General features: G+C 40.9%; 1 protein-coding gene across 1 annotated transcript in view; it reads left to right on the top strand.

Moving 5' to 3' along the window:
* Frzb (frizzled related protein) overlaps positions 1-10890 on the top strand; it is a 32402-nt gene extending 21512 nt beyond the window's left edge. Inside the window, exons 3-6 of the mRNA XM_059260790.1 lie at positions 1194-1259; positions 5959-6163; positions 6534-6597; positions 10675-10890. Of these exons, the coding sequence (XP_059116773.1) occupies positions 1194-1259; positions 5959-6163; positions 6534-6597; positions 10675-10785 (446 nt within the window). The 3' untranslated portion in view covers positions 10786-10890. The remainder of the gene's footprint in view (positions 1-1193; positions 1260-5958; positions 6164-6533; positions 6598-10674) is intronic.
* Positions 10891-12128: the final 1238 nt, after the last annotated feature.

The raw sequence follows: 12128 nt of genomic DNA, 5'->3' as shown, positions 1-12128 counted from the left end.
TGTGTGAGTGCATGCATGTGTGTGTGTATATGTGTGTGTGTGTGTGTGTGTGTGTGTGTGTGTGTGTGTGTGTGCATTACTATGGATAGACCTCATGGCCTCATCAATCTGAGCATATACATTATAACTGAGCTACATCACCAACTCCAGTTTCTCAACTAAGTAATCTTGGTAGTATAGCTTTTCCATAACAGGTTTAAAAATACATCCTTAAAGATGTAAAATTATCTACAGATGAAAAATTTTGAGATAGTCAGAGATTTTACGACACACATTTGTACTAGGTAAAATGGGTTCAGGTCACTACTCACAGGTATCTTTTATGATTTTTCTATTAATGATTTTGACCTTTTGAAATCAGAATATGATTACATCGTTTTCCTCTTCCCTTTTCTCCCTCCAACCCCTCTCATACACTTATATACCCCCCTGGCTCTTTCTCAAATTCATGGCCTCTTTTTCTTTAACTGTTGTCATATATATATGACATATATAACATACATATCACACACATGAACACATTTCTAAATATAGGAATACAACTTGCTCAGTCTGTGTAATGCTACTTATATGCATATTATCTCAATGCTGACTATTAGCAGATATTTTTAATATATGGGATTTTTACTTTCAAAAGATGTGTGTTCTCTCCAACAAGCACAGAAATACCATTGCATGTAATGCCAGGTATTTTACCTGTGGAAGGGACTCATTGGCTTATTGCAATTTTTGTTTATCTTGAGTGGCTTTCTCATTCAGGACCTAATATGTGGAGGAATGCCATGCAGTCTGTAAAAATCATTCATACACCAAGAGGTCTTCCACAGGGCCACACTAGCTATCTACACATATGAGAAGATTGCCTCGTGGTGTGCTGCTGTTCTACTTCTGAGAAGTACCAAGTCTACCTCTTAGCCTGGGTCTGGGAGTCTGGGCTCCTGGTTAGCTCAAGCAGGATGATGAGCAGTGGTACCTTAGTATTAGATGGGAGAGATTGGGAACTTGAGAACCTCCTGCCACTGAGTAACAGGCTGTGTAGACAGAAGGAGCAGCAAGTTGGTTCCAGGAGAAAAATGATCAGATGCATACTGCATCGACTTCTCACCACCAAGTTCACATGGTCTTTCTTAAAGCACACGGGTGAGCAAAGAGAGTTAATACCGAAGAGTCACTTACCATTACCTGTTTTTCAGAACGCTGCAAATGTAAGCCTGTCAGAGCTACACAGAAGACGTATTTCCGGAATAACTACAACTATGGTAAGGATACCTTTGCGGTCCACTCAGAGACTGCTGTGTTGGGAAGCCTGTGGGTATATTACATGCACATGCTTGCGTGCCCATAAAGGGGTAGTTTAAACGCAAGGCTTAAAAACAGAAAAGGACACTTGCAAGGGTTGTCCCCGGCTTCAGCTAATTAAAATGTTACCATGGTGGCAACCTTCTTGTCAAATGCCTGATGCGTCTACAATTTTTTTTTTTTTAAATCTTAACCCATAGCATTGAGTACCCAGAGATCTGTTTCAAAGTAGAAGTTCTCGTCTCTGGGTTGGTACCTGGGTGGCGGCTGTGCTCCACCTGGAGTGAATTGAAGGACACTGGAAAGCAATACTTAATAGTTCTTGATACCCATCTAAGGGGATGTTTTGCTATTTAGCTTGACCAAACATAGCATTTAAGTAAGCTAAAGGCTAAGTGAAGAGGCCCCTTTACAAATGGGCTTAACGGGAGGATGCTATCTTATCAGGGACTGCTTTGGGTGCTTCCCATGCGGGTACTATCCTATTTAATTTTCCCAATTGTTCGTGAACACTCTTCTTAGCCTGGTTTTATGAGTGACTATTGAGCCAAAGCTGTCCCTTCTTTCATTATGCCTAATGTACTTTTGGGTACTGTTACCTTTCACGAAACATCACTGTCGTGTCAATAAAAATCACTGCCATACTTAGAAGAGGCAGTCACTAGAGTTCTTCAGCTGGTAAGATGTAGGTCTGCTCCGTGTTACTGTATCCCACAGGTTTTTACTATAATTGCTTTTGAGTCAAGGTTGAATAGTCCTTATCCAAATTACCTGGGACCAGAAGTATTTAGGATTTCAGACTTTCATTTTGTATTTTGGAATATTTGTGGATATGCAATAATCTTTGGAATGGGACTGAAGTTTAAGCATGAAGTTTGTGTTTCATAGACAACATTTCCTGAAGGTAATTATAGGTACATTTTCAAATGTGACTGTGACCTGTCACGTGAAGTCAGGTGTGGAATTTCCTGTTTGTAGTATTGTGTTGGATTTGGCAGTAGGGATGCTCAGCCTGTCAGTGGGACTGACCAGGTCATGCCGCTCTCTGATCCTGAGTTAATGAGTGAAAGTGAATTACAGAGTCTTCCAAAGTGAACTGTGTTATTAAAATAGGAATTTTGTCTTCACAGGACTTATTTTAGAGGGCATTTAGGGATTTATTTCAACTTCTACAGTATGAGGGCCTGGAAGGAGAGAAGTGTAAAAACCATGACAACAGTGTCTTTCAAAGAGCGTAAAAGAAACTCCTGGGGGGTAGGAGAATATGAGTGCAACTTCTTTCCCAAGTGTTTCTTCAGTGGAGTCAGTTTTTATCTTTTGCTTATAATTGATTTCTTTTTAGATTGGGACTCTGTACTTCAAAGGCTTGCCTAGAAATTGCTGTATAGCCCGAGCTGTCCCTGAACTTAACATTCTCAGCCTCTCTAGAGCTTGAGTTATGGGCATGTGCTACCAGGCCCAGCTGACAGCTTATCTTCAGACTGTTAGTCACTCTTGGCTAGTGAGGAATAGACATCCCAGGGAGGGACAGACACCTCAGGGAGGGACAGACATCCCAGGGCTGAAGGTTTAGTTTATGTAAGTATCAAATGCTGGGCCGCTTATCTGAAGACCCCTGTGGTTATGCAAACGGATGTGACTGCAGGGGAAAAGAGATCTTTGTTTTCAGAAAGCTAGCCTTTTAAGATTGATAAAGGCTGCATGAACTTTTAAATGTAGTTATGATAAAAAATAAAAACATAATTTCATACTAGGGCCCAGCAGTGTTGATGAAGTGCTTGCTGGACATGCGCGGAACCCTAGATTAGATCATCAGCCCCACGTAAAACTGGTTATGTAGTTCAATGTCATCCTTTGCTATGTAGCAAGTTGGAGGCCAGCCTGGGATATATGAGAGTCTTTTTCCAAACGAACACACACACACACACACACACACACACACACACACACACACACACACAAACAGCAGCAGCAACAACATACACACCAAAAAACATTAGCAGCAAAAAATTTATTCCAAAGAGATAGAGTCTTAACATACTACTTTTAAATTTATCCAGCTTCCTTGTGACTAGAATTGTTGTATTTTAGAAACGGTGGGAAGGAGTCACACCATACATCAGGGCCCATGTGGGAGGTTTATTGAGGGGAGGGCAGAGAAGGGGCAGAGAAGGGAGCAGAGACTGGTCCCTGGGGATGAGAGAGAAGGAAGAGAAAGAGACAGGAGGTAGGCAAGGACTGCCTTTTATAAGGAAACATAATGAATGGACACAGGAGGTGCTCTTAATGGCCGAGGTGACGATATATCCTGTCAGGACCCTAAGGGCAGGCCTGTACAGATGCCTAAATGCTAACAACAATAGCTGGTGGTACTCTTATCATTAAAAGTTAAAATACTAATCATTAAAAATCATTAAAAAGATGTCTTAGAGAAGGTACCTGAATGAGTATTATGATATAAGATTGGCTGTGGGTCACAAGTGATGAAAAGGAGGAGCCTTGTATGGTTGTTTACATCTGTAGTCCATCCCAGCACTTGGGAATAAAGCCAAGAGGATCAAGAGTTCAAGGCCAGCCTCAACTGCATTGCAAGTTCAAAGCCAACCTAGGTCTTTCCAATCACGACTGGAGGGGAGAATAAAAAAGGAGGATTGTTTTTTTCATAGCCAGATACTAACCAGACCATCCATGATTTAAAGATTTGCTTTTGGGTTGGACTTAGAGATTCTTAAGGGAAAAGAGGCACTCTAATGCTTGGCTAGAAGGTAAACTAATGGACGGGAAATATTTCTTTTTATTGATTTTTCCTTTATGAATTTGCACGTATCTATTTAGAAAACAAAGTACAGGCAGGAACAATGGACAATTCCTATAAAACCTCTGCCGCATTCTTGACTAATTCAGTAAAAATTTAGCAAAATTACTTAAATAATGAAGTAGGTGTTGCAGAGAGGTATTTTTTTTGGAGTGGGTACATGTGCTAAAAATTTCTAATGAAAATAGTGGGTGCCCTGGGTAAATAAATCATTAGCTTGAGAACATTTGCCCAGCTCACTGATCGCTAATGGCTGGTGGATACTGTGAAGCACATTCATTTAAGTCAGGACTCACACAAATGTCTGCTAGCTAGCTGGCCTTCAGAACTTATCGTCTGGAAGGAAAACTTTATCTCTTGTCAAAATACAGGGCTAAGAAAACAGGAATAGAAAGGGACTCCGCTTGCCAATCGAGCCAGACAGGGCCAGCTGGGCAGTAAGACCTTGTGGGGCACAAACTCTCATACTTGCATTGCGACAAATTCTCTGAAGACTGAACTATTCATGAAGTAAAAATAAGACTTGGATTTGCAAATTTTGGTAACTGAATCTCTGTCCTGTGCATCACTGCATTGGTAGACCATTAAGTTCCTGTGATAAAGTTCGAACATTGTTGGAGGAATGGATTGCCAGCTGGTTGTATGTTTTTAATGGAGATATTTTATCAATCCTGTGTAGTCCTGAACACCTAAAATACAAGGGAGGGTCTGCAAGGAGGAGTTTGTACATGCCTACCTACAAAGCTTGTCCAAAGTGGGTTCACTTGGAGATAGTGTGTTTTCTCTGTGGACACTGGTCTAATGTGTCAAAGCTTCCTGAGCAATTGCTGTTGACTTCTTATTAATTGAGATTTTCACATCTTTCTTAAAACAAAACGAAGCAAAACAAAACTTTCCTGTAAAAATGCTTCTGGACCAGAAGTAGAGATCTACACAATGTGGCTCTTCAAAAGGAGAGACCCAGGAAAGACAAGTACTTTCTAGATTTTGAGTCCCTTAGACTTTGCAATGGAGGGCAATTTGTCTTTGTGTTGAGAAGTGAAGCCGAGTCCTGTAAAACAGAGGTACTTGCACTGTGAGAGGCAGACTGATGTAATTGGCATGATAGACTGGTCTCCGTAACACAGCTGGGACGTGGAGGGGTAGCTGAGCACAAAGCGGAGGAGGAGACGGGGTCTGACAGACCTCAAGAAGAAAGTTGAGTATACCTAAGGGACATACAAAGCATGACACAGCCATGAAGGAGGAAAATGCTGATGTCTGAACGCTGAGCCAAGATGAAGAAAGTAAAAACACAGGAACTCATTTGGAAACACTACCAAGCAGGATGGTGATATAGCCCTAAAGAGATCCCGCCTGGAGAAAACTGACCAGGTGCAGAATGCTGATGAAGAGACCAAGTATAGAGCTGAGGCTAGCCCTTTACATAGGGTGAAATTAGTGTAAGTTAACTCCTTCTGGCAGCAATCGGTCCTGCACACATGCATATTTACACATCCAAGGTGAAACTTTAGAAGGAAATTTATAACAGATTACTCAATCGACTCTGATTATCTACACGGGCTTTTGAAAACCAAATGCATGTACACACACATGCATTTATAAACACCAATGTATGCATACACAGATACCTATACAAATTGGCAGGGGATTGGGACTCTGCATGGAGAAGGCAGGTATTGTGTTTAATTTCACTAAAGAAGAGTGTCTGCCTAACTTCTCCTTTCTAACCATCGAGTATGAAATTGAGAAGAACTGACTAGAAAAAATCCTCCCGGCTTTTTTGGGTATGGTGTACCTACTATGTGCCATCATATAAATCAGATCGGTTTTCTTTTCTCCAGTCATCCGGGCCAAAGTTAAAGAGGTAAAGGCCAAGTGTCATGATGTGACCGCTGTTGTGGAGGTGAAAGAGATTGTAAAAGCATCTCTGGTGAGCATCCCAAAGGACACCATCAATCTCCACACCACCTCTGGCTGCCTCTGCCCCCCACTCCATGTCAATGAGGAATACATCATCATGGGCTACGAAGATGAGGAACGCTCCAGGTAAGTTCCCCTAAGAATTCAGGGTAATGTGTTTCCTTCCTAGCCATTATGTTTCTCTTTACACATCTTGCTGTGATGTGCTTGTCTTCTCTACTTTCTTGGGAACTGTGGCTGTCTGTTAATATTATATATTGGATAGAAAAAGATGGAAGCACAATTTATGGGTATGGATTTTTCTGGAAAGAGAGATCATAGCATCATTATTTCCAAAGGGAGTCTATGACTCCTAAATAGTTAAAATTCTTTTCAACTCTCTGGCTTCCCTAATTCTAGAATAAACATATTTAGCTTTTCTTGCCACCGATTCCTTGACTTTTTCAATAATATAATTTGGTTTTTCAAAAGTTGTTATTTGATTTTAAAAATGCAGGTTACTCTTGGTGGAAGGCTCTATAGCTGAGAAGTGGAAGGACCGGCTTGGGAAGAAAGTCAAGGTAAGATAAGATTTTTTTTTTAATTAAGAAATTTTTTATTCATTTTACATACCAATCACAGATCCCCCTCTTCCCTCCTCCCGCCCCTCCAGCCCATCTCTCCATTCCCTTCTATAGGAAGGTAAGGTCTCCCATGGATAGTCAGCAGAGCCTGGTCCATTCAGTTGAGGCAGGCCCAAGCCCCTTCCCCCACCTCAAGGCAGGTAGTGGGCTCCAAAAAGTCAGCTCATGCACCAGCCGTGTATCCTGAGCCTATTGCCAGGGGGCTTCTTAAGCAGATCAAGCCACACAACTATCTCGCTTATGAAAAAAAAAAAGATTAGATTTTATGTTCAAAGTAGTATAGTACTGGGGCTGGAGACTTAGCTCTGTGGTAGAATGCTTACCTAGCAAGCACACTCCAGGTTTAGTCTCCAGCACCAGAAAAAAAAAATCCTGTCTGCTGATTAAGTCCGTATAAAACCATCTCTTGTATAGATTAATTGCTTGCCCTCAACTACATGAGAATGTTAAGACCTGATATACATACATATAGATATGCATAGACATATGCACATACATTGAATATTCTAAGAACTGAAATTGTCTTTAATGTCTATTCATTTAAGGAGTGAATTCTCTGTACATGTATCAGGGCTCTAACTACAGTTGTCCTACTTTCCTGTGAGACTGCCTGTAGTCAGCCAATCACGACAGGCTGGCTTCACACTCAACTTTGAACACCAGTCTCCCGCCAGCTTATTATTCTGCCATTGGTAGGGTATCACTTCCATTTTCATGTTCTATAGAAGTCACAGAGGACTGTTCTAATGCCAACATCATACCTCATTTCAGGCAGGAAGAAAGGAGGAGGTAAACACAGCTTTCCAAGAATTCTAGCCAGAAGCTTTATCTTAGAACTTTTGATCAGGACTGGTGCTGTGTCGATCTCTGGTTGGGAGAGTAGGGAATAGAGGATTTTCTTTCTTCTAAACAAATTGCTCTTCTCCAAGAAAGGGAAAATCAATGATGAGTGGAAAAATACCACAGTTTCTAATGTACAGACAATTCCTATGAACAAGGTGCTGCCACAGTCATCAGTGGAGAAGGGATCTGACCAAACTAGGTCTTGAGAACTGTAATGTGGCTTTAATATTTTATATTAAGATCCTAGAATTTATATATCAAAAAATCAAGTAATGAATTACTTAGTAATTCTTTGTTTCTTATTATTGAATTAGCACGTCTTCTTTAAAGAATAGAATAAGTGGGGGAAATGCATAAGAGGCCAAAGAATCTCCTAGGATGGGTGCTGGGGTGGAGATGGGGAGTGGGATGTATACCAAACATGATACATCCTGCTCTTTCTGAGAGCTGGAAGGCTTGGGAAGCATTTACAGGGTTAGCTAAAAACCCTTAGGCAGTTGATCTTACACATCTGGCACTCAGTACGGCAGACACATGTGAATCGAAGTGACCTACAAAACTGTGGAGGGCATGATCTCATAGAAACTATCAAGTCCCTTTTGTCCTGGGTGTTTTTGTCAGAAGTGGGGTGCATTTCAAATGCAGACTGTGAGAGCTCTCTGTTTTCATCTCTCATCAATTAACCTGGGGTTTAATTATTAGTGGAGAAATGGCTCTTCTTCCGAATACTGGGGTCTCTTTTCATCCTTTCAAGTCTGTTTTCTGCTTCCTAGTGCAGAACAAGAATTTGTCCTGAATTCCTGTCCCAGTTGGAACAGCTTCAGCATGTCTGTGGCATGTGTATCAAACCTGGCTGGTTATGTTTTCACGGGGATGCATGGCTTGTCCTGTTTTATAGCATGGTGGATTTACTCCTCATTGCTTCCTGCAGGGAACTCACAGTTTTTATGAGATCACTGATGTTCTCAGACTGAATTTAAACACACTAATGGAAAACAATAAACCAGTAACTTAAATCAATTTTTTTTTTTTTTTGAGATGGTGTCTTACTCTATAGCCCTAGCTGGACTGATGCTTTCAATTTAGCACACGCTGTATTGGTACCTGTGATGTAGCACAGGCTGGACTGGTACTCTCTGTAGTTCTCCTGCATTGGCATTTGTATTATAGTAGTGTATCATTGCACCACACTCTTTTTCATTGTTTTTCCTTTTCAAAAGGTTTTTAAATTTTTATTTCATATGTCTGAGTGTTTGTGTGTATGTCTATGCCTGAGTTCCTGGTGCCCAAGAAGGCCAGAAGAGGGTGTGGGATCCCCTGGAATTGGAGTTATAGATGTTTGTGAGCTATCTCTTGGGTGCTGGGAACCTTTGGTCCTCTGCAAGATCAGCAAGTGTTCTTAACCACTGAGCCGTCCCTTCAGACCCAGTGGGCCAATTTCTAATTCATGTTTATGCTCTGAGCCAGAAGTTTGGGGTAGGAAAAACTCTTCCAACTAGAATTATTAGGATCCTTATTATGGGTTTCTAGTTAACTTGGGAATGTAAAAAAGACTTTTATGGAGGACATTATTTTTTTGTAATCCAATCAAAGTTGCTCTTTACAGCTGATTTTTCTTTGAGAAGAAGGCCATTTAAAAATATCTCTTACCATCCTCCTAAATAATGATTGTTGAGTTCCACAACCGCAAGTAGTCCAAATCAAGATATTTGAATTACCTTGGAGAGAGTTAAAGATCAGATTCTTTTTTAAATATGAAAGCAATATTGTGGAATAAAGTCAGCTAAGACAAAGACCTAACTTAATAGAAAAACAGTAATAACCAACTTACTGTTTGCCATTCACTTTGTACATAATTCAATCTTCAGAATAATCCTATTATTAATGTTATTAATCTCTATATAGAAATGATAAAAATGCCATCAATTAAGTTAAAAAGCTTTGCATGCTAAGTAGTGATTTAGAATCAGAATTTGGGTCAACTAGCATTAACTTCCTACTACTTAAAGTGAGGTCTCTGAAACTGCAGCTCAAGGGTCACTGGAGAGCTCCTGGTGTGGACATCATGGACCCCACTTCAGAGCTCCTAATATGGACATCATGGACCCCATTTCAGAGCCGCTAACCAAAAACCTGTTCTCAGCAGGACCCTCTGATGATTTCTGTGTTCCCTGAAATTTGTCAAGTACAGATGTTTTCAGTGCTTCCCGTACTTTCAAAATGTAGCCTCCATTCAACTCCTTATATCATAAGTAAACACTACTGACATTGTTCATATGAAATACAAGTAAATGTGACTTTTCTTATTAAAAACAATGCAGACAGCAACAACCACAAACAAACAAAAATCCTACAACACGTGCGTTGTAAAACTCGAGGCAGAGGCAGGATCTTGTGGTTTTGCTGTAATTGGTGAATATTAGAAAATCATTCTAGCAACACTGCATGTTTTTACTATCTGTGTGTACATGTTCGTGTACACGCACACGGTGCCTGGAGGTCACTGTGAGGTGTCTTCCTCAGTTACCCTCTACTTTACTTTTTGACACAAGGTCTTTCCCTGATTAAGCTAGACACATTGACCATGAAGCTCCAGGGCCCCACTTGTCTCTGCCCCCCACCCACCACCCACCCCACCCCTACCCTCGCTGCTCCCTCAGCACTGAGATGATAGACTTGCACCACTCCACTTGGCTTTTCCTCAGACGTTGGGTACCAAACAGTAGGTTTTTACATTTGTACCATCTCCCCAACCCCTTAATTAGCTTTTAAAATGTTATGTTGATTTGGTCTTAAGAGGACGAAATATAGCTCCCCTTTCAAAATTTATCAACATAAATCTTCCACTTGAATATAAATTTGGAAAGTACAGAGACTGCTGACATTTGCATCATTTACAGACACGGAAATTTTAGTCTTAACTTTTGGTATGATGGCCTTACTGGATGTCTTATAGATGAGATGGTCTCTGTTGTGTTTTTTGAAATCAGAGCGTTGAGTTGATGCAGTATCAGTTTCATTGTTATCCTGGGATAGAGATTTTATACTTTTGGAAAAGTAGTAAACCACTTTAGAGATCAGACTTTGCAATCTCCCTTAGCTGCTGACGTCATAGAAATGATGCCCGGTGTGCTGTGTCCATGTGACTGTTTTCTCTTTTACATTTCACAGCGCTGGGATATAAAACTCCGCCATCTTGGACTGGGTAAAACGGATGCTAGCGATGCCACTCAGAGTCAGAAGTCTGGCAGGAACTCTAACCCCCGGCCAGCGCGAAGCTGAGTCCTGAAACGCAAAAGGCCACACCCATGGACTCCCTAAGACTCGCATTGCTGGACTAGCAAAGGCAAATTGCACGATTGCACTCACGACCTATTGTTTACTACAGATACTGTGTGGCAACTGAAGTTACTTCTGCGTCCTCTGCTCCCACTTCTTAATGGCCTGGGCTAGATCCTCAACTATGTCATGCATTCTATTTTACTAACCACGGGGAAACTGCTCTTTCACAACAGTCACAATACATTCAACATGTTGTTATTAAGGTCTCTGTACCAGAGTCCCCAGGTATTAACTTTGTCTTCTGTACCCAGATTGAGAATGCAATATTGGATGTAAAGAGAAATTTCTGGCAATATCTCGAAAACTAGGTACTGCTGTAAAACAGACCCTGCTGGTGTACTTCCAGCTTTGTATGCCTTTTGGGCATTTTCCTCATGCTATGAAAGTCCTAAATGTTTATTAAAGGTAGAATGGCAGTCTGGAATTAAATACTGCACATGCAGAGCAATGCAGCACCAGGAAGCATTCGTGAGGAAATGCCACACAGCATGAATAATTTTCAAGACTGGCAGGAAGCAAAATAAATAATGGTAGGGGCCAAGAAAAGAATATTTTGCCCGACTAAGGAGCATGCTGGAGCCCGGAGCCCTTGAGCCATTTACAGCAGTGCTGTCCTGATAATGGATTTGATTTATTCACAAAGATATTAATGGGCATTAGAGAAAGACTTACAGCTAGACGTCACTATAGCTCTGCTTCCTTATAAATAAAACCCACTATGAGATGCCCCCCCACTTCCATTCATAATAAATTTGGCTTGCTGTATTGACCAGAAAAAGAAAGTATTCAAGTAGCATGCATGTGCATCAGGGTGTGATTTTAAAGAGGTATGCAACTCTATAAAGTGTTGTAGTTTCCAGGACAGTGAAATGTGCAAATTTGTTTTCATTATTGTTTTTTGCTTTGGGCTTGTGATTTTGTTTTTTTGGTGTGTGTACGTCTGTATTTGTGCGGGAGTGGGTCTGAACCATCACACACCCAAGTTAGACTAGATTGTAGGTCTGCTCATTGGCCTAGACGGTTTCATTTGCATTTGTACTGTTCAATGCTCAGTCAAAATATCTAATAAAAGGAAGCATGGTTGTCAGGAGAGGGATAATTCTGACTTTTAAACAACAACAACAAAATGCTTTTATTATTCAAGCTGCAGTGAGACCCCTGTAGACCATGGGAAACCTGTGATGTTGATTCTTCCTTCCTGCAGCAGGGCTCTTTAGAGCATGTGCCAGTCACTTGAAAGCCTCGTTCCCTGCAGTTTACACATGTCATAATAGTAGATCCAG

This window comes from Peromyscus eremicus, chromosome 4, assembly GCF_949786415.1.
Source record: "Peromyscus eremicus chromosome 4, PerEre_H2_v1, whole genome shotgun sequence".
NCBI classification, from domain to species: domain Eukaryota; kingdom Metazoa; phylum Chordata; class Mammalia; order Rodentia; family Cricetidae; genus Peromyscus; species Peromyscus eremicus.
This window is presented reverse-complemented; position numbering and strand designations above follow the sequence as displayed.